This window comes from Salmo trutta, chromosome 21 (genome assembly GCF_901001165.1).
Source record: "Salmo trutta chromosome 21, fSalTru1.1, whole genome shotgun sequence".
NCBI lineage: Eukaryota > Metazoa > Chordata > Actinopteri > Salmoniformes > Salmonidae > Salmo > Salmo trutta.
This window is the reverse complement of record NC_042977.1, coordinates 23,435,996-23,458,626: the sequence shown is the minus strand read 5'-3', so window position 1 is coordinate 23,458,626 and position 22,631 is coordinate 23,435,996. Positions and strand designations below refer to the sequence as shown.

Here is a 22,631-nt window from a genome sequence, read left to right as displayed (position 1 = left end):
CCATGTCTAACTCAGAATACATTGTGCAAAAATAGAGGACATAGCGACAGTCACAGCTGTACAGTACATAGCTTAATAAAATAAGCAAAACAAGCTCTGACAAATTCCAGGATTTCATTAATCATATTATACACTGAACAAAAATATAAATGTAACAATTTCAAAGATTTACTGAGTTACAGTTCATAAGGAAATCAGTCAATTTAAATAAATTCATTAGACCCGAATCTATGGATTTCACATGACTGGAAAAACAGATATGCATCTGTTGGTCACAGATACCTTTAAAAAAATGTAGGGGCGTGGATCAGAAAATCAGTCAGTATTTGGTGTGAGCACCATTTGCCTCATGGAGCACGACAGATATCCTTCGCATAAAGTTGATCAGGCTGTTGATTGTGGCCTGTGGAATGTTGTCCCACTCCTCTTCAATGGCTGTGCGAAGTTGCTGGATATTGGCGGGAACTGGAACACGCTGTCGTACACGTTGATCCAGAGCAACCCAAACATGCTCAATGGGTGACATGTCTGGTGAGTATGCAGGCCATGGAAAAACTGGGACATTTTCAGCTTCCAGGAATAACTTGCGACATGGGGGCGTTCATTATTATGCTGAAATGTGAGGTGATGGGGGAAGATGAATGGCACAACAATTCAAATAACCATCAATAAAATGCAATTGTGTTTCTTGTCCATAGCTTATGTCTGCCCATACCATATCCCCACCGCCACCATGGGGCACTCTGTTCCCATCGTTGACGTCAGCAAACCGCTCGCCCACACAACGCCAGTTGAAACCGGGATTCATCTGTGAAGAGCACACCTCTCCAGCATGCTAGTGGCCATCAAAAGTGAGCATTGCCCACTGAAGTCGGTTACAACGTCAAACTGCAGTAAGGCCAAGATCCTGGTGAGGACGACGAGCATGCAGATGAGCTTCCCTGAAACTGTTTCTGACAGTTCGAGCAGAATTGTTTTGATCGTGCAAACCCACAGTTTCATCAGCTGTCCGGGTGGCTCCTCTCAGACCATCCTGCAAGTGAAGAAGCCGGATGTGGAGGCCCTGGGCTGGCATGGTTAAACGTGGTCTGCAATTGTAAGGCCGGTTGGACGTACTACCAAATCCTCTATAATGACGTTGGTGGCGGCTTATGGTAGCGAAATGAACATTCAATGCTCTGGCAACAGCTCAAGTGAACATTCCTGCAGCCAACATGTCGATGTAGACGTCCTAAGTTGGTTAGGACATCTACTTTGTGCATGACGCAATTCATTTTTCAAAAAATTGTTTACAGAGATTATTTCACTTATAATTCACTGTATCACAATTCCAGTGGGTCAGAAGTTGACATACACTAAGTTGACTGTGTCTTTAAACAGCTTGGAAAATTCCAGAAAATTATGTAATGGCTTTGGAATCTTCTGATATCAGTTAGCCTATCATTTGAGTCAATTGGAGGTGTACCTGTGGATGTATTTCAAGGCCTACCTTCAAACTCAGCGCCTCTTTGCTTGACATCATGGGGAAATCAAAAGAAAAAAAACTTGAAGACCTCCACAGGTTCATCCTTGGGAGCAATTTCCAAATGCCTGAAGGTACCACGTTCATCTGTACAAACAATAGTATGCAAGTATAAACACCTTGGGACCACGCAGCCGTTATACCGCTCAGGAAGGAGATGCGTACTTTGGTGTGAAAAGTGAAAATCAATCCCAGAACACAGCAAAGGACCTTGTGAAGATGCTGGAGGAAACAGGTACAAAAGTACCTATATCCACAGTAAAACGAGTCCTATATCGACATGACCTGAAAGGCCGCTCAGCAAGGAAGAAGCCACTGCTCCAAAACCGGCATAAAACAATCCAGACTACGGGTTGCACCTGCACATGGGGACAAAGATCATACTTTTTGGAGAAATGTCCTCTGGTCTGATGAAACAATAATAGAACTGTTTGGCCGTAATGACCATCGTTATGTTTGGAGGAAAAAGGGGGAGGCTTGCAAGCCAAAGAACACCATCCCAACCGTGAAGCACGGGGATGGCAGCTTCATGTTGTGGGGGTGCTTTGCTGCAGGAGGGACTGGTGCACTTCACAAAATAGATGGCATCATGAGGCAGGAAAATTATGTGGATATATTGAAGCAACATCTCAAGACATCAATCAGGAAGTTAAAGGTTGGTCGCAAATGGGTCTTCCAAATGGACAATGACCCCAAGCATTCTTCCAAAGTTGTGGAAAAATGGCTTAAGGACAACAAAGTCAAGGTACAGACCTCAATCCTATAGGACCTCAAATAGAACATTTGTGGGCAGAACTGAAAAATAATGTGCGAGCAAGGAGGTCTACAAACCTGACTCAGTTACACCAGCTGTGTCAGGAGGAATGGGTCAAAATTCACCCAATTTATTGTGGGAAGCTTGTGGATTCAGTATATATACATTTTGCCATGTTTTATAGTGTTAAATACGGTTTCTTTGGTACATCATCGTTGTCGTTGGTGGGCCCTGGGTCAGTTGCACCTTTAGCCCCCGCAGCAGCCCTACTTCTGGGTGCAACCCATGAATAGATCGATGATGAAGAAGCATCACGAGAGAGGGAGTTAACTTTGGCACATTAGATATCAGTATTATGGTCCTGGAGAATTTTAACAATGTTTCCACTTCTGTAGTGTCACATTTAATCTCCAACTCAGGTCTCAATCATCACCACATTAACATAAACATTGATTCTGCTAAGGTGCAGAATCTGAACTTGACACTGTCTGCAATTCTTTGATAAAAGATAGAAAGAGAAAGTGAGAGATTTTAAAGGGAATGACAGGGAGTGAAAAACCTTGAAAACCTGTCACACACAGACAGACTCTTTTGTTCAATAAACAGGTAAAAAATGTAGTCTGAAAATTATCTAATCCATCGCATAAATTCCCATGTCCAAAACGCTGGGAGTTTTACCAGTTCTATTAAAACAGCAACTGCTAGGTACCAGCAGATTTGGCAGCTCCGTAAAGACTCAACAAATAACATCTGGATCTTGTCTACTTTGATGAACAGAAGGCAAGAGATGGACAACAACAGTTTCTAAAGCATTGGCACTTCCCAGTGAAAAATGATTAACAGACTTGTTCTCCAACATAGAACGTATTGTCTTTTTCAGAGCAATAGCGAAAATAAAGCCCTAATTGAAGTGGGGTAAGAGAGGGTGTCATTTTTAAAAGTGAAGTTTCTTGGAGAGAGGGAGGAAGAACGCTTCAATCGGCGTATACTTTCTCACAAAAAAGCCTTTGATAAGAACACTGCCTCTGCCATTTACGTCATAGAACCGTTTGCGATTTATACTGCATTACTTTCGATTATGGCCTTAGAGATGGGATAAATCATCTGTTCTTGAAATCGGGCAAAAGGGCAAATTTCAATACTGAACCGATGCTGATAGCACTTGAACTTCCAAAGCTGAATCTGAGATTTGCCAAACCCCAAATACAATGTCCAAAAAGCATTCAAAATGGCAATTACACTGTTGGATCGCATTACAAAGATGAAACCCAGTTGATTTCTGATTAATGACAATGTATTAATCATACATTTTGGGATGCATAACATAATGCATAATGTTTTTAGGGTCCCACTTTATGTAAAAGTGATTTGGTTGAGAGGAGAACGAGATGGGGCAACAAAAAACAAACATTTCATGAAGCTCACGAGCTCGGTAGTGATTTTTATTCGCTATGCACTTCTGCACTCAGCGGTCCCGTTGTGTAAACTTGTGTGGCCTACCACATAGCGGCTGAGCCATTGTTGCTCCTAGACATTTCCACTTCACAATAACAGCACTTACAGTTGACTGGAGCAGCTCTAGCAAGGCAGACATTTTACGAACTGACTTTGGAAAAGTGGCATCCTATGACGGTGCCACGTGGAAAGTCACTGAGCTCTTCTACTGCCAATGTTGGTCTTTAGAGATTTCATGGCTGTGTGCTCTATTTGTTACAACAGGTGTGGTTAAAATAGCCAAATCCACTCATTTGAAGGGGGTATCCACATACTTTTGTGTAGTGTATGCTTATGATAATCCTTTCAATCCAGTTCTGCGAACAGTTAGAGATAATTGTCTTTCCTCTAGCTCAAAAATTCCTGCCATGCATAGAGCCTCACCACACCACACTTGCATTAATTATGTTTCTGAGTGGCTGCAACAGCAGTCCGTACCATTTTCTAATGGTCTCCCCACATGTTAGGATGGCGGGCCTGACATCTGTGTGTTTTTTTCATGACTTTTATTTGCATGTAACACATGGTTGTTTGATGGTGCGGTCCAACTCACCCTCTGCTGTGGGGACGCCCTCGTCTCTTGGCTCTCCTAATATCCCTTCTGGACCACAGACTTTCAACTTCATTTGTAAAGTAAATATTTGTCTGGGAATCGAGTGTGGTGTTGCCACTTGTCAGAGCTCAGCTTGAAAGTGATTATGAGCTCAAGGGTTGTTTTTGTGGCATTGCTATGTTTGACATCTCTCGCCTCATCAACGTTTGTTGTTTGTTGTGATTACCATTTTGCCGTAAACTAGACCATCATGACTAAACTTAAATAGACAAAATCAAATGTGTTACATCTGGTCTGGAGCCACAGCATGGGTGGCAATAATGGACGGTAGTGGAGAGTTTCATTGAACCAAGCAGTCTTCAATTTTGTTAAATTATAGGCTTGTACAATTCACCATGTAAAGCTTATTGGAAAGGGCATCCAAAGTCTGAGGACATTAGTTTTCCTGCCTTGAGTCTAGGATTAAAGCCACTGTTTACATACTGTAAGTTGATATAAAGGTGGCATTAACCCCGGGTAACTTTCCAGATGTGGCTGAGGCTTCGTGCCACATGGGCATATGCCATATGGGCCACACTTGAAGGATAGGAAACACAAAATCACTAGACTGGACTTTATAGGAAGGTGAGTTCCTTCCACGCTGTACAGCCAAAGCCAGACACACTTCATTTTCACAAGTTTAATGTATACATTAGATCCATGACCATATGTCATAACACTGTACTTCAATAAAGACCTTAGCCCCTTGAACTCTGTCTGAGTTTGACCTTTCCCAGGTTTGGGGCCAGTTTCTATGCTACTCACAGCTGGACTTTTGTTCTCTGGGTATGTGTGGGTCTATGAAGCCACCTAGAGACTGTGCCAGCTTCCGTAATGCACCTGCCCTGGCACCTGACCCTGCCCAACAGATGAGGTGAGCTCATCGGCCGCCAAAGTGCTCGGTGGAAACATTCATCCCTTTCAGGAGCTCTCCTTGCTCTATTGTCCTGCCAGGGAGGAAGTGTGGCACATGGGTGTGAGTAATCTGTTTATGGATTGGATTTCATGTCCCACTGACCCCTGAATAAACCTTATCGTTATTGGGTGATCTCAGGGAGTCTGGCCAGTGTGTGATGACTAAAAGCAGACTACCGATTTAGTCAACTTAAACATCTGGGAGAGGGCTATGATGTGAAGTTGTGTGTCTGAATCCCATTATGTGTAAGATTAGCACACAACCAGCCCCTGTCCAGAGGGCCGGACTACAATCATTAGCTATGATATATTATACAGTATGTATCTAGCTACAATAAAGGGTTATGTAATCCGAGGCAACGGGAAGCACGAAAGTGACCAGCGTACAGTACAATGTGAGGAACACCCCATTGCTTTGTGTAAATGAAGGAAACGGTTGTCCAAGTTCTCTTTTGAAAAAGGGAAAAAAATCCCCCATATGTTTCTTATGAGTCTCTACAAAATGAGGGATAAGATTATGTAGTTATCTTTTTGACATACCATGGAATCTGTTCCGATTTTTCCAGTAAACACTGCATAGAAGCTGTTTTGAATCACATTCAAATCCAGGCCTAACAGAGATGAAAGGTTTAAGTCCACAGTAAGACCAAAAAAAACACTGTCTTCCCTTCCAGTAAGTCTTAGCCCTTGCAATAGCACCTCATCGATCACTTTTTCACAGTCCCACATTTGGACTTGATATAACATTGTTATTTTGGTTGTAATCGGCCACAACATTTTGATGCCAGGTTTTGGGATGAGCAGTATAGCCTGAAGAGAGGGGAAGCCATGAACGCCCTATAAATAAACTGGATAGGGAAAGTAAATATCCCCTTTGGATATGGATGAATGACTAAAGACTGAGGGCCATATAGCGCATTCAGACAAGAGGATCTGTGTAAAGATACATTATGTGAAACGTCAATAACTCTTGTTGAAATGTATCACTGTGTGGCACTGCATCAACTGGATAACTTGGGATACGCAACAGGTGCAAAACACATCAGATTATTCATCATCAATCTAAAACAGAAAACATTTTTGATCGATAAAAACACGCCCATCTGTATATCTCGGTTGATTTGTTCTGTTTTGGTTGGTGGTGCCAAGTAATCAATGTCACTTTCAATTAATACTAAATTAAACCTGTTCACATCAAGACAGGGTAGATGACATATTGAAACCAAAATATATTATGCACTTGTATTCAAGTCCAATACTTCATTATACAAATAGACCTATAGAGATGGTTAATTAATCCCGTGCAACATAAGGATTTTCGTCAAACAAAATGCATACGTTAGAAGTGTAGCTATAAGATTAAATCATATTACGTTATGGACAGGGTTCTACATAGAACCCAAAAGGGACAGCCAAAGAAACATTTAAGGTTCTAGATAACACCTGTACAACAGAGAGCACATTTCCAGAGCGAAGAGGCCCAGAGAGGATCTTTGTAGTTCTAGTACGTTCATCTGAAGGTTATTTACCACATGATTTTTGGGGTTTAATCTGACGGATGACTGAATGCTTAAATCAGAACCACTCGTTACGACAATGTTTCTTCCAAATCAAATCAAATTTTATTGGTCACATACACATGGTTAGCAGATGTTATTGCGAGTGTAGTGAAACGCTTATGCTTCTAGATCCGACAGTGCAGCAGTATCTAACAACTTCACAACAAAACCTAATATTTAACAAATTCCACAACAAAACCTAATACACACAATCTAGTAAAGGAATGGGATAAGAATATACAAGTATAAAATATATGGATGAGCAGTGACAGAGCGGCTGAGATGCAATAGATAGAAAATAATAGATAGTGAAGGATACAGTATATACATATGAGATGAGTAACGCGAGATATGTAAACATTCTTAAAGTGGCATTATTATTAAAGTGACTTGTGTTCCATTTATTAAAGTGGCCAATGATATCAAGTCGGTAGGTAGGCAGCTGCCTCTCTGTGCTAGTGGTGGCTATTTAACAATCTGATGGCCTTGAGATAGAAGCTGTTTTTCAACCTCTCTGTCCCAGCTTTGATGCACCTGTACTGACTTCGCCTTCTGGATGGAAGCAGGGTGAACAGGCAGTGCCTCGGGTGGTTATTGTCCTTGATGATCTTTTTTGCCTTCCTGTGACATCGGGTGTTGTAGATGTCCTGGAGGGCAGGTAGTTTGCCCCCGGTGATGCGTTGTGCAGACCGCACCACCCTCTGGAAAGCCTTGCAGTTGTGAGAAGGTGCAGTTGCCGTACCATGCAGTGATAAAACCCGACAGGATCCTCTCAATTGTGCATCTGTAAAAGTTAGTGAGGGTTTTTGGTGACAAGCCAACATTTTTCAGCCTCCTGAATTTGAAGAGGTGCTGTTGTGCCTTCTTCACCACACTGTCTGTATGCGTGAACCATTTCAGTTTGTCGGTGATATGTATACCGAGGAATTTAAAACTTTCCACCTTCTCCATTGAGTGAGAGGTTATCTTCCTGACACCACACTCCAAGGGCCCTCACCTCCTCCCTGTAGGCTGCCTTGTTATTGTTGGTAATCAAGCCTACCACTGTTGTGTCGTCTGCAAACTTGATGATTAAGTTGGAGGTGTGCATGGCCATGCAGTCGTGGGTGAACAGGAAGTACAGGAGAGGGCTGAGAACGCACCCTTGTGGGGCCCCAGTGTTGAGGATCAGTGGAGTGGAGATGTTGTTTCCTAACTTCACCACCTGGGGGCGGCCCGTCAGGAAGTTCATGACCCGGTTTCACAGGGCGGGGTCGAGACCCAGGGTCTCAAGCTTAATGACAAGTTTGGAGGGTACTATGGTGTTGAATGCTGAGCTGTAGTCAATGAACAGCATTCTGACATAGGTATTCCTCTTGTCCAAATGGGATAGCGCAGTGTGCAGTGTGATGGCGATTGCATCGTCTGTGGACCTATTAGGGCGGTAAGCAACTTGAAGTGGGTCTAGGGTGACAGGTAGGGTGGAGGTGATATGATCCTTGACTAGTCTCTCAAAGCACTTCATGATGACAGAAGTGAGTGCTACGGGCAATAGTCATTTAGTTCAGTTACCTTAGCTTTCTTGGGAACAGGAACAATGGTGGTCATCTTGAAGCATGTGGGGACAGCAGACCGGGATAGGGAGTGATTGAATATGTGCATAAACACACCAGCCAGCTGGTCTGCGCATGCTCTGAGGATGCGGCTAGGGATGCCGTCTGGGCCGGCAGCCTTGCGAGGGTTAACAAGTTTAAATGTTTTACTCACGTCGGCCACGGAGAAGGAGAGGCGACAGTCCTTGGTAGCGAGTCGCGTTGGTGGCACTGTATTGTCCTCAAAGTGAGCAAAGAAGTTGTTTAATTTGTCTGGGAGCAAGATGTCGATGTCCGCGACAGGGCTTGTTTTCGTTTTGTAATCCGTGATTGTCTGTAGACCCTGCCACATACGTCTCGTGTTTGAGCTGTTGAATTACGACTCCACTTGAAACTGACACTTTGCTTGTTTGATTGCCTTACGGAGGGAATAACTACACGGTTTGTATTAAGTCATATTTCCAGTCGCCTTGCCATGATTAAATGCGGTGGTACATGATTTTAGTTTTGCGCGACTGCTGCAATCATTCCACGGTTTCTGGTTAGGGAAGGTTTTAATAATCACAGTGGGTGCAACATCTTCTATACACTTCCTTATAAACTCGCTCACCGAGTCAGCGTATACGTCAATGTTAATATCTGAGGCTACCCGGAACATATCCCAGTCCACATGATTGAAGCAATCTTGAATCGTGGAATAGGATTGGTCAGACCAGCGTTGGATAGACCTAGGTCAGATTTGCCAAAAAGAGGGCGGGGGAGGGCCTTGTATGCATCGTAGAAGTTAGAGTAGCAATGGTCGAGCGTGTTACTTGCTCGAGTACAGCAATCAATATGCTAATAGAATTTAGGTAGCCTTGTTCTCAAAATAGCTATGTTAAAATCCCCAGCTACAATAAATGCAGCCTCAGGATATAAGGTTTCCAGTTTGCATAAAGTCCAGTGAAGTTCCATGATGGCTGTCTTGGTATCCGCTTGCGGGGGGATATACACGGCTGTGATGATAACCGAGGAGAGTTCTCTTGGGAGATAATACGGTCGGCATTTCATTGTGAGGAATTCTAGGTCAGGTGAACAAGAGGACTTGAGTTCCTGTATGTTACAATTACACCATGAGTCATTAATCATGAAACATACACCCCCGCCCTTCTTCTTACCAGAGAGATGTTTATTCCTGTCGGCTCGATGCACTGAAAATCCCGTTGGCTGTATGGGCTCCGACAGCATGACCCCAGCTAGCCATGTTTTCGTGAAACAGAGTATGTTACAATCCCGGATATCTCTGGAAAGCAACTCTTGCCCTGATTTCGTCGACTTTGTTAACTAGGGACTGGACATAAGCGTGTAATATACTCGGAAGCGGTGGGTGGTGTGTGCGCATCCGAAGCCACATTAGAAGACCGCTCCGTCACCCTCTCCTCCGGCGGCGTTGTTTTCAGTCAGCCTCTGGAATCAGTTCAAATGCCCTTGGAGGTGCAGACAAAGGATCCGCTTTGGGAAAGTCGTTTTCCTGGTCGTACTGCTGGTTGTGCTGGTAAGTTGACATCTCTCTGATGTCCAATAATTCTTCCCGGTTGTATGTAATAACACTTAGTTTTCTGGGCTAACAAAATAAGAAATAATACATTAAAAAAAATACTGCACAGTTTCCTAAGGACTAGAAGCGAAGCTGCCATCTCTATCGGCGCCATCTTGATGACCAGATATCTTTCCTCTGCTCCTAGGTGGTCCAAGATCTGCAGCCTACTGTCTGCATAGCTCCATTCCACCACCTATATTTGACATTCAAGGTGTGTGCTTTGAAGCAATCAATCCACTAATCATTCCATAAAGATTTAAAATCACTTATAGTTTTGAGCCATGTGTATTTTATGGGTCATTTTCAGTATGTCAGCCTAATCAGTATCATCGGTCAATAACTTTTTGTCATCATATGTTTGCCAGAAAAGCAACATATTTCAAGCTTAAATATTGGATGCTATAAGTGAATCCAGGGCGGGCTGAAGGGCCACTGATCGGGAAACAAGTTGAGACTGCACAGGACTCCCCAGCTAGACTGTTGGTGAAAACAACCGGTCCATGATGGTAATTACAGCAACTTGAAACAGTAGAAAAGCCAATAGGACCTGTGTGGAAGCAGTCTACTTATCCCTTCGTAGAAAAGCACTTATCCAGAGTTTGCTGGAATGGGACTTGCTTATGATTGTAAAAATACCGGAATCTTCAGTCATTTTTCTATGGCAATCTATGATAGCTTTGGTAATACATACTTGAATAACTGTCACGAGTCCTACCGACGGTGGCGCCCCCTCCTGCTCGGGTGGCGCTCGGCGGTCGTCGTCACCGGCCTATTAGCTGCCACCGATTCCCTTTTTGTTTTTCCCTTTTTTTATGTTTTCTCACCTGCCCTGAGTTAGTCATTAGGAGGGCTATTTAGTTCAGCTGGCCCGCTTCCTATTGTGCGGGATTGTCTTTCTGTGTGTCGACTATAGTTTGTTCGACTGTGCTTGTTTTGCTGTAATTTTCCCTGTTGTTGGGAGTCCTTTAATTTTGTACGTTGTGGTTGATTAAAAGTACCACACCGTGTTCGCTGCTTCCTGCGCTTCTTTCCACCACAGACAAGCTGTTACAATAACTTAAAAAACTTTTTATTCATATATACAGTTGAAGTCGGAAGCTAACATACAGCCAAATACATTTAAACTCAGTTTTTCACAATTCCTGACATTTAATCCTAGTAAAAATTCCCTGTCTTAGGTCAGTTAGGATCACCACTTTATTTTAAGAAAGTGAAATGTCAGAATAATAGTAGAGAATTATTTATTTAAGCTTTTATTTCTTTCATCACATTCCCAGTGGGTCAGAAGTTTACATACGCTCAATTAGTATTTGGTAGCATTGCCTTTAAATTGTTTAACTTGGGTCAAACGTTTTGGCTAGCCTTCCACAAGCTTCCCACAATAAGTTGGGTGCATTTTGGCCCATTCCTCCTGACAGAGCTGGTGTAACTGAGTCGGGTTTGTAGGCCTCCTTGTTCGCACACGTTTTGTCAGTTCTGCCCACAAATTTTCTACAGGATTGAGGTCAGGGCTTTGTGATGGCCACTCCAATACATTGACTTTGTTGTCCTTAAGCCATTTTTCCACAACTTTGGAAGTATGCTTGGGGTCATTGTCCATTTGGAAGACCCATTTGCGACAAAGCTTTAACTTCCTGACTGATGTCTTGAGACGTTGCTTCAATATATCCACATAATTTTCCTGCCTCATGATTCCATCTATTTTGTGAAGTGCACCAGTCCCTCCTGCAGCAAAGCACCCCCACAACATGATGCTGCCACCCCCGTGCTTCACGGTTGGGATGGTGTTCTCGGCTTGCAAGCATCCCCCTTTTTCCTCCAAACATAACGATGGTCATTATGGCCAAACAGTTCTATTTTTGTTTCATCTCCCAGAGGACATTTCTCCAAAAGTACAATCTTTGTCCCCATGTGCAGTTGCAAACCGTAGTCTGGCTTTTTTATGGCGGTTTTGGAGCAGTGGCTTCTTCCTTGCTGAGCGGCCTTTCAGGTTATGTCGATATAGGACTCGTTTTACTGTGGCTATAGATACTTTTGTACCTGTTTCCTCCAGCATTTTCACAAGGTCCTTTGCTGTTGTTCTGGGATTGATTTGCACTTTTCGCACCAAAGTACGTTAATCTCTAGGAGACAGAACGTGTCTCCTTCCTGAGCGGTATGATGGGTGCGTTGTCCCATGGTGTTTATACTTGCGTACTATTGTTTGTACAGATGAACATGGTACCATCAGGCGTTTGGAAATTGCTCCCAAGGATGAACCAGACTTGTGGTGGTCTACAATTTTTTTCTGAGGTCTTGGCTGATTTCTTTTGATTTTCCCATGATGTCAAGCAAAGAGGCACCGAGTTTGAAGGTAGGCCTTGAAATACATCCACAGGTACACCACCAATTGACTCAAATTATGTAAATTAGCATATCAGAAGTTTCTAAAGCCATGACATAATTTCCTGGAATTTTCCAAGCTGTTTAAAGGCACAGTCAACTTAGTATGTAAACTTCTGACTTCAACTGTACATAGTATTAATTCATTATATCTGTATCCATATTTTCCATGAGTTTCTAGTAGATAGACCATATTGTTCAAAAGAAAATAGCACCTAATCAACAATGCCATTATTTTCAATTAACTCTGCAACTCTTCCAACTATTGACTTTTTCACAACTGCAACCCGTTTGATGCCAAAACATTCACACCAAATCCATATTGACATAGTAAAATACATAAAAGTTTGTAAATAAATACATATATTTAAAGGGTATTTCATGCTGAAACACTCATATTAAACACCAATGATATTCACAAAGTTTATGGTTTATATTTAGGATGTTTTACAGCTTTGCCATTCTATTTTTATCTTAAAATCTTATTTCATTATTTGATATATTTTTCTCTGTGTGATGAAGTGACAGATGAAGATGATTCAGCACTAGAACATGCGTGATGCACTCCACTACTTTGCATATTTAGTAATTGTTAACTCTAGAAATCTAAAATGCAGACCACACTATTGTTAGCATTGACCACCATCTTGTGGTTATATGCAAAACTACAATAATAACAAATGTAAATCATTAATTTAAGAATCTGGAATTTTGCTGTGGTAACATATAGTTAGAGGTTTCCTTACCTTGCCTCAACATATAGCAACCATGCACGGCTATTTTTGTATTTATACATGGACATACTGTATGAAATGAACGTAAATACCATTATTCCTCAAAACTGAAACAGAGAAGGGATGTATTTACCTGTCTCCATTTTGGAGTGGTCTGTCCTCTCTGTCACTTTCTCCTGGCTAATGAGGTAATCCACGATGCGCACCCCGATTGGTGGCTCAGTGTGATTCCATTCCACGATGACCAATGAACTGCTGGGCTCATAGGAGTGGGACAACCTGAGCCTGGGAGACAATAAAGAGAGTTACACCGAACTAACTCAACAAATCATGACAAGACAAGCTCATCTTTAGACATCAATACATACAATCTTATTTGTGTTTATCAAGTCGAGTAGACAGAATGTTTTGAGTGACTCACCTAGGTTGAGGGAGAGGGGCACATGTTGGCAGTCCGTCCGTCCCGAATGCATTTGAGTCACAACGGCACCAGTCATCGATTACGTCACCTTTCCCAGAACACCACAGCATGCTCATCATGGCCTCCTGCAGTGCCTGCAAAGAGACAGGAGGATGGAGCAAACACTGTCAATAACACCCAGCCTGAGTCTAGACATCAATATGATCTGCCCCTCTAGGGGGTCATGCAATCATCCTCTAGCTTACCGTTTGCCATCTGACATATTGATGTAGGCTTATGTCCAGCATACACTACACAATTTCACAACATCTTTATGTCGGAGAGCAGCTTCTCTTTTTGCGACCTCTATTGTCAAACATCTCGCATATGTGTTTTGCTGTGGTACGGTAACGATGTGCGCTGAGAGTCGGGAAGCAAGTTCAGGGAGTGAGTATTTAAAAAAATGTATTAACATAATACAAAACAAGAAACACGAACAATGCACAGAAAGGAAACTGAAACAGAAACAATGACGCCTGAGGAAGGAACCAAAGGGAGTGACAGATATAGGGAAGGTAATCAAGGAAGTGATGGAGTCCAGGTGAGTGTCATAATGAGCTGATGCGCGTAACTATGGTGACAGGTGTGCGCCATAACGAGCAGCCTGGTGACCTAGAGGCTGGAGAGGGAGCACACGTAACAGTACTCTCTCCCCGATGCACGGCTCTGGCCGCAGGACGACAACCAAGATGACGTTCCCGGGGATCATGAGCGGACCGGTCACCTCTGCTAAGGTGCAGGATCCTGTCGATCACCTCCTTGATTACCTGCCCTTCATGTCACTCCCTTTTGGTTTCTTCCCCAGTCGTCATTGTTGCTATTTCATGTCAGTGCACTGTTTGTTTTTCTTGTTTTGTTAATTTATTAATGAAATGTATTCACTCCCTGAACTTGCTTCCTGACTCTCAGCGTACATCATTACAGGTACCCAAACCAAGGGCTTCTCTCGCTGCATGATTGAATGTATGAATTTATATTTAAATATTGGTGGTGAATGTTCTTTTATGCTCTGAATTCAAAATTGGAAAAGCACAAGGTTTTATGCATGGAAATAATTTGCACACTGCTCTTAAAGTATCACTACTTTATTTACGCTTTTAGGAATCCGCTACTGAAAATGTGTCTGTGACCGCTAAAATGGGGGTAAACCAAGGTTTTCAGTGAAAGCTTTCTGTACCTGGTAGGTGTGATTGTTGGAGACCAGCTCGTAGAGCGGGGCGGCCTTAGTGATCTGGAGCAGTACAGGCTCGGCTGGACGCCCAGGCCCAGGGCTCATGTGGCAGAGGTGGCAGGAATACGGGCACTGGCCCTGGCTGCTGCAGTCCATGCGAACCCCCGCCGCCATGCGCTTGGCACCAGAGTCCAGTAGGCTGGCGATGTACGCTGGGTAGGTCAGTGTCCGGGGCTCCTTGTCGCGCTCCTCTGACTCTTCTGATGGGGAATTCCCTGAAAAGGGCATAGTTATAGTTACTGTGGGATTTGGATATAATAATTTGTTGACAACATTTGAAATCATGTAATCTTTTCCTGAAATAGAGAAGTTATTGGTGTTAGTTTTAAAAACTAAATGTGATATGCAGTATATTGGGTATATCCACATGTGCATTGCATTTCCCTCAAAACTGCCACTGCATTTAGTTCCATTTATTATGCTGTCCTCTCATATGCACTTAGGGCAGTGCTGGCATCTTCAAAGACATCTCTTGCGTTATTAAATGCAAAGCTTTGGCACGTTTTCTCTTAAAAAGGGTTCAGATTACCATTCCTTCATTCTGCTGAGTCGTGTCCATACACAGGCAATTTAAAAGCTCAAAAGCAAACTAGGGAATAGCCAGTTGCTGAGAGCTGGTTTTGATGAAATTAAACATGGCTTCATGAGCCAACAGGGCGAGGGGGGGAAACAGACAGTCACCTTTTGCTCTAGCACATAATGTAGTCCCTATCATAGAATGAGATATAAAACTAAATCAGTATACACTGCACTTTATTGCATGTGAATGAATAAAAGCACATGGCCATCAATCAAACAAGAGGACAGTAAGGCACATTAGATATGATCAGAAATATGGGGTTTGCACATTGTTATTCATATATCACATTGTCCTCAAAGTGTGACACGCATGGCAATGGTGGGCTTGTCATGGGCGTTTGATCCGGGCCTGTGGCAGTTTGAGTGATGAAGCACAGCTTTTCATATCATGTATGTAAATGCTGATGATCAACTACCAGGGCACGTCAGTCTTCATCAAGTCGTGACAAGCTGGACCTCTGGTGGGTTGACGGTCGTCCACATGGTCATCGTCCCAAATGGCACCCTATTACCTATTTAGTGCTCTATTGACCAGAGCCCTATGGGAGCTCCGGTCAAAAAACTCATTTGGGACACAACCATGGTCAGGCCTGAGGGGTACAGTGGTGTGGTGGCCCTATTTGGCCATTTACAGTGCTTGATTAATCAGACAGAAGTAGGAAGTGAGGGTCTGTGCCTGGAGCCATAGCATGGACTTTGTCCTTGTCAAACATGGCTGGTGAGACTCAGGACACGTCTGAACATTTTCAAGGCAGGCAGGACGTTAACGGTGGCCGAGTTCGGAGGATGTCCTGGACTTCTAGGCTCTGAGATAAAATGCGATGCGTAGGGAAATCGACTCAGTGAATCTTTCTGGATAAATAAATGATGACTTTTGTCCTCAGGATGGAGAATAAGAAATACATGAACACACAGCGACACTCTTACGTGCACACACACATATGTCACGTACGCATGCACACACACACACCAATTTACTTTGACATATTGCTTTACCTCATCACCCAGACAGTTATGAGACAAACATAATGAATATCAAGATGATGCTGCAAAAGACAAATCGCTTTCAAGGAAAGGAGAAAACATCCATTCAATTCCATTCACTTTGGAAAGGGTCTCGGGATGAGAAAGCTGAGGTAAATCTTGTCATCTGCAGCCCACCTTCAGCACTTCGAATCTAAATTTACGCTTCCTGTTTCTGACAGTCAGATCGGTACCAATTACCAGATGTTGGGAAGGTGAAGATTAGAAGATTCTTTGACACGATATAGAACACAGAATATGTCATCACCCCGGAAGAGTTGGTGTTCCAGGGATACAGTACTTTGCCTCCCACGTAGAGAAATGCCCTCTGATAAACACTAGGTGATGCTATAGTGTTTCTAGTAGCATTGCACGATATAAAAAACTATTGATCATATGACTGCAGATTATTTTGTACACCATACTAAGGGAGGAACTGATAGGAGAACCTCTTACATTTTGTGGAGATGGATGCTAATAAAAACCTTGTTATTATGATTTCTAGCTGATTTATACATCACCACATTAAAATATACAGTTGAGCTACCAGGCAATAGAGAGCATACACAAATCATATCAAAGGGAGTTATATTAATACTGCTTGAAATAGATCACTAAAATCTGACTATATGCAGTCAACCATGTGGTGCCTCCAGAAAGCAACACTGCTGCACAGTGCAACCCGGCCAGGAACGTAATACAGTGGAGCTCTTAAACAAATCTCTGTGACAGGCAAATCTTCCCAGGCAGATGTCGCTTGTACTAGATAATTCGCAGTGGCACACTTTGCTACACCTATACACAGCTAAGTAAATTGCAATAAAGCAGACACTCACTCTGAGTGGTAATCCACTGTGATATTCAACCTGATTGCTAATACAGTGGATGGTGGATACCTTTTCCCCACCAGTCAATGCCTACCGAGCAGGTATGGAAGGGTTGAAGCTCTCAATGGGACTACATAAACCATATGGATGGCCTGACATCTGGGCTAGTAAAACAGTATTTACATGCTAATAGTAAACCTATGCCTTCACTCACTCCAGCCTACTTGGCCAGCTAGCCTTTCAATCATTCTGAAGTTCGATTTATCCCTGCACTTAAGATGGTTGGCTGGGAATGGGCTTAGCTGACAGACCTCTCTGGCCCTTAATAGAAGCTGTAGCCACGGCACTGTGCGGCGCAGGTGAGAGTGCCTGCGTTTATTTACCGTTGATTGGGCCTGCCCACGGACGCACCACATTAGTGATATCTTGTTCATGGACTTTGAAGGGGACTAATGCGTCTGTCTTCAAATCCCACCAACACCTCCCAATACGTTGGTGTGTTAGGCAGGTCTGTGAGTTTGCGAAGGTCTGAATTGAAGGCAATTTACTGACGATTCGCCTCCAAGTGAGACATTACACTGGGGCCGCATCACAGCTATACAAATGGTCAGAGGATACGTGCACAGCAGGAGGACCTGACAGTTTTTTGATTTTATAATGGGAAATGTATTATAAAATGCAAAACAGGCAAAGGTATAGTATCTTCCTATTGCAGAGCTTTGCTAGGGCATTTTTCCATCTTTTATAACCCATCCTCTATAACCCATTACAAACAAAGGCCTGAAACTTTATATAACCATTGTTAGAGATTATAGAAATAGCAGTGTATGAGCCACTATAGAAAGTACAGTAAATGCATTACCCATACAGATAGTAGTCTATTTGACTACCAAGATATTCAGATACCATAGATCCAGAATCCTAAGAACTCTCACCATGGAACTGAACCTGATTTATGTTGCCATTCATTGGGTTTATTTTGGCCGGCCCTGTGTTTTATAGGTTCACAGGGGAGAAAAGTACCTCAAGCAGCATGAAACATAAGACCATAAAGGTTGAGGATGCAGTGGGGGTTTTATACAGATAAGATCAATTTGACTGGCTCTGACTAACTGTAATATAATATTATATGTTAAGGGCTTGTCTGACTTAAATCTATACCAGAGGCATCCATTTCATAGCAAGCTGAGAGAATCAAGATGCGGCGGCCCCATAGCAACAGCGGTACAGTATAATTAAATGTTTGCAACTTGGTGTTAGTATCCCTGGGAGCTGCTGTAGATCTCAACAGTGGTGTTTTATTTTTTCCTCACCAGCAAGGTGCAGTCGGAGGCCTTATCAGTCCACACGAGGCTGGCAGCTGGCATTATTTTCATGGACAGATTACACGGCAACATTCACCCCACAGTATAATTTACACTTTTGGCAGGCGCGGCGACCTTCATGGGTACTGGCTGGGTGCAGCCGTCCTAAAGTTTTAGCTACTTCCACTAATTAACTGAAAAAAGCAATTCAATGGAATTCCAAACTGTGCATCCTCCCTGGAAAACAACCAAATAGATATACCTATAAAAGCAATATACTGGCACGGTAACAGTATCTGAGGGAGTACAACAACAGATCAATGTAAAGGCAGGTTGCAGTGGGCAGTGAAACCCAGAGACACAAAACATATTTTCATTTTCTAATTTTAACAAAATAATACATTCTTGACCTGCCTTTCTCAGAGATAAAGTATATTTTGTGAAAATGTTCCCCATGCAGCAGAGAAAAAGTGATATTGAATTATTGAACCTTTTTTCTCTGGCTTAGACAGAGAGAACTGTGTAAAGTTCAGGGAGGAATTTGCTCTTATTGTGGAAATGTCTAGATCACTTTCCATTAAAGAGGTTGGTTCATGGTTCATTAAAAAGTTGGGTTTTCAGCAAATGTAGGAGTATTTATATTGAATCAAGCTTCATAATATTAACAAGAATTATCTTATTTAAATAAGATGGCTACACTAAACTTGTCTGTACAAATTCCTCATACTTGACTAAGGGTTAACCTATCGTTTGTTCTAATGTGGACATAAAGTAAGATAAATTAATTATAAGCGTACAGATTGGATTTAGAGATAGTAGCTTATATTTGCTGATGGTCCGGAAGCCCAAAATTGTCTTTGTGATGGTCTTGTCTGTTACTCGGAGGAGGAAGCCATCACCATCCTAAGCGGGAGAAGATATTCATTATAAAAAGGAACTCACAAGGGTCCCATCTGTCTGACCTCCAAAATGAGTAAGAGGGGCCAAGCGATGACTGCTACATCAAGTCCCTTTCTCAAGCCCCCATTCTGTCAAGCGCACTGAGGTCACCCTGTGTTGACATAGCAACCAACCTGCACAGCTCGTCCTCAATCTTCACCAAAGCTTGACACAAACACACACCACCACCACCCCATCCCAGTCAGCCCTGCTCTCTACTCCTCTATCTCCCCCGCCTTGGCGGTTTCCAGTAAAGTGTTGTTATGTGATAGCTAGCCGGCCTAGATCCACTCTCTCTCTCTTTAGCTTCTATGTACAACAGACATTGTACCTGGTGTAAGCTTTATGAGATTATAAATATGTCTTGGGTCACATTCCTAAGTGTTTCAGTTTGGCCACAGAGACAGAGAGCAGCTGAGGCGGTCGGTATAATAATCTCGTTGTGGAGGATGAATCAATAGGCAGGAAATATCAGTAATTAAGCTGATAAAATAGTATCCCTGTAATTGCCATCTGACATCTGAGCAGCTCGTTAAGCCAAGTGGGAGCATTGGGGAAAAAAGTCAATTAATATCTATCAGCAGCGAACTGATAGCATCCTAAATGAACAGTCACTGGTCCAGTGGAAATAGAGGGAGAGAAAGAGACAGAGACAGAGAGAGAGAGAGACCTCTCCTCCTCTCATCGCCACCCAACTGGAGGCCACACATCTGTCTTCCCCCTGAACCTGACCTATCAAAACGTACAGATGGTTTAGGTTCCACTTCAGCTCTGTTTCTGTGCCAAGACATGACAAACGAGCTGTAAAAGCTGATTTAATTGCTATCACAAAGCCTCATTCACACAGGCCTCTGTAACATTGGAGAAGAATGTACTCTAGACTAGGAATTAGCATTTGAACTGTACGAGTTCTTGCCGATACCCAAAGAAAATCTGACTACTCGAGTACTCGAATGGTAAAGAAATCTATTTTTACAACACAAGAACTACACTACATTTAAATGTTTTGCATTTATCTATAAGCCTATGCCAACAGTGAGCAACAATGCCTAATTGATCATAACCATTACAGATAACAAATCCTAATTGCTAAATTGCCCCATATACAGTACTAGTCAAAGTTTGGACACACCTACTAATTCAAGTGTTTTTCTTGTTCTTTTTTTTACTATTTTCTACATAGTAGGATAATAGTGAAGACTTCAAAACTATGAAATAACACATAAGGAATCATGTAGTAACCAAAGAAGTGTTAAACAAATACAAATATATTTTAGATTTTAGATTCTTCAAGTAGCCACCCTTTGCCTTGATGACAGCTCTGCACACTCTTGGCATTCTCTCAACCAGCTTCACCTGGAATGCTTTTCCAACAGTCTTGAAGGAGTTCCCACATATGCTGAGCACTTGTTGGAAGCTTTTCCTTCACTCTGTGGTCCAACTCATCCCAAACCATCTCAATTGGGTTGAGTACGGGTGATTGTGGAGGCCAGGTCATCTGATGCAACACTCCATCACTCTCCTTCTTGGTAAAGTAGCCCTTACACAGCCTGGAGGTGTGTTGGGTCACTGTCCTGTTGAAAAACAAATTATAGTTCCACTATGCGCAAACCAGATGGAATGACGTATTGCTGCAGAATGCTGTGGTAGCCATGCTGGTTAAGTGTGGCTTGAATTCTAAATAAATCACTGACAGTGTCACCAGCAAAAAAAAAACACAACATCACACCTCCTCCTACATGCTTCCCGGTGGGAACCACACATGCAGAGTTCAACTATTCTGCATCTCGCAAAGACACGGCGGTTGGAACCAAAAATCTCACATTTGGACTCATCAGACCAAAGGACAGGTTTCCAACAATCTACTGTCCATTGCTCGTGTTTCTTGGCCCAAATAAGTCTCTTCTTCTTCTTATTATTATTTAGTAGTGTTTTCTTTGCAGCAATTCGACCATAAAGGCATTCGACCATTCGACCATTCAAGCAGTCTCCTCTGAACAGTCGATGTTGAGATGTGTCTGTTACTTGGACTCCGTGAACCATTTATTTGGGCTGCAATTTCGGAGGCTGGTAACTCTAATGAACTTATCCTCTGCAGTAGAGGTAACTCTGGGTCTTCCTTTCCTGTGGTGGTCCTCATGAGAGCCAGTTTCATCATAGCGCTTGATGGTTTTTTCAATTGCACTTGAAGAAACTTTCAAAGTTCTTGAAAATTTTAAATGATGGACTGTTGGTTCGCTTTGCTCATTTGAGCTGTTCTTGGCACTAGCAGTTTGCAAAGTAAAAAAAGAGACGGGACACAATTATTACAAAACTGCAGCTCGTTGTTGGAACACTTTTTTTCATACTTCAATCAACAGGTCCATTTTCAATTCCTGATAAAAATGTCCTCATCTGGCAAGGAATGTAGCTCGTGTATCCCATCAGTTAAATCTGTTTTTATATGCTTTTGTTTCTGTAGGCCTAACGGGAGCTTGTGTGCGCAGTTGAGTGAATGAGACAGGGAGGGGAAAAGTAATTTAGGTAGAAGAACTGTGTGATGCTTGGATTGGTTTCTTTTTTGTTTTGCCCCGCAAATGCACAGCAACACAGTATCAAATCAGAAAGAAGATGGTGGCCTCAATTTCCTGCTTGCAAATTTTGCTGATGTGGTTGTGCAAATAGAGGTAATGGTATGGCATGCAGGATGTTCCCAGTGTAAATTTACAACCACTTAGCCTCTTTACATTGAACAGACTAATCAGTAGATATAGGGACTGTTTATCACGGTCAATTGCCACACTGACATTTTATACCTAACTGACATCAATCAATCTGTATCAGCAGAAAACAACAAAGTGATTCAACATTGGTGTCATAACTCATTTCCTCCATTTTGGAGAATGATTTACTATATACTGAGTAGGGTTTTCAAAATTCCAGGAACGTTCAATAAATTCCCTTGTTTTACAGAAATCCTGATTTCAGTAAACCTCCAACCGGGATTTCTGGAAAACCAGGGAATTTATTGAAAGTTCTTGGAATTTTGCAACTCTAATCCTGACAGACAAAGTTTTTGGAGTTTCTCCCTGAGCTCAGATGAGTGTTCATTAGTGAGTCCTACTGAATGTGAATATGTTAAGTTGCCAACTTTATTTTTCCAATCATGTATCTTAGTCAGGGTGCA

General features: G+C 42.5%; 1 protein-coding gene across 7 annotated transcripts in view; it reads right to left on the bottom strand.

Moving 5' to 3' along the window:
• LOC115156990 (astrotactin-1) overlaps positions 1 to 22,631 on the bottom strand; it is a 277,551-nt gene that overhangs the window by 50,377 nt on the left and 204,543 nt on the right. For 6 of the 7 annotated variants that reach the window (XM_029704808.1, XM_029704809.1, XM_029704811.1 and 3 more), the window contains 3 exons: positions 14,740 to 15,008; positions 13,524 to 13,657; positions 13,236 to 13,387 (listed from right to left, as the gene is read on the bottom strand). In XM_029704808.1, coding sequence (XP_029560668.1) covers positions 13,236 to 13,387; positions 13,524 to 13,657; positions 14,740 to 15,008 — 555 coding nt within the window. The remainder of the gene's footprint in view (positions 1 to 13,235; positions 13,388 to 13,523; positions 13,658 to 14,739; positions 15,009 to 22,631) is intronic. The other variant, XM_029704810.1, reaches the window with a different exon arrangement.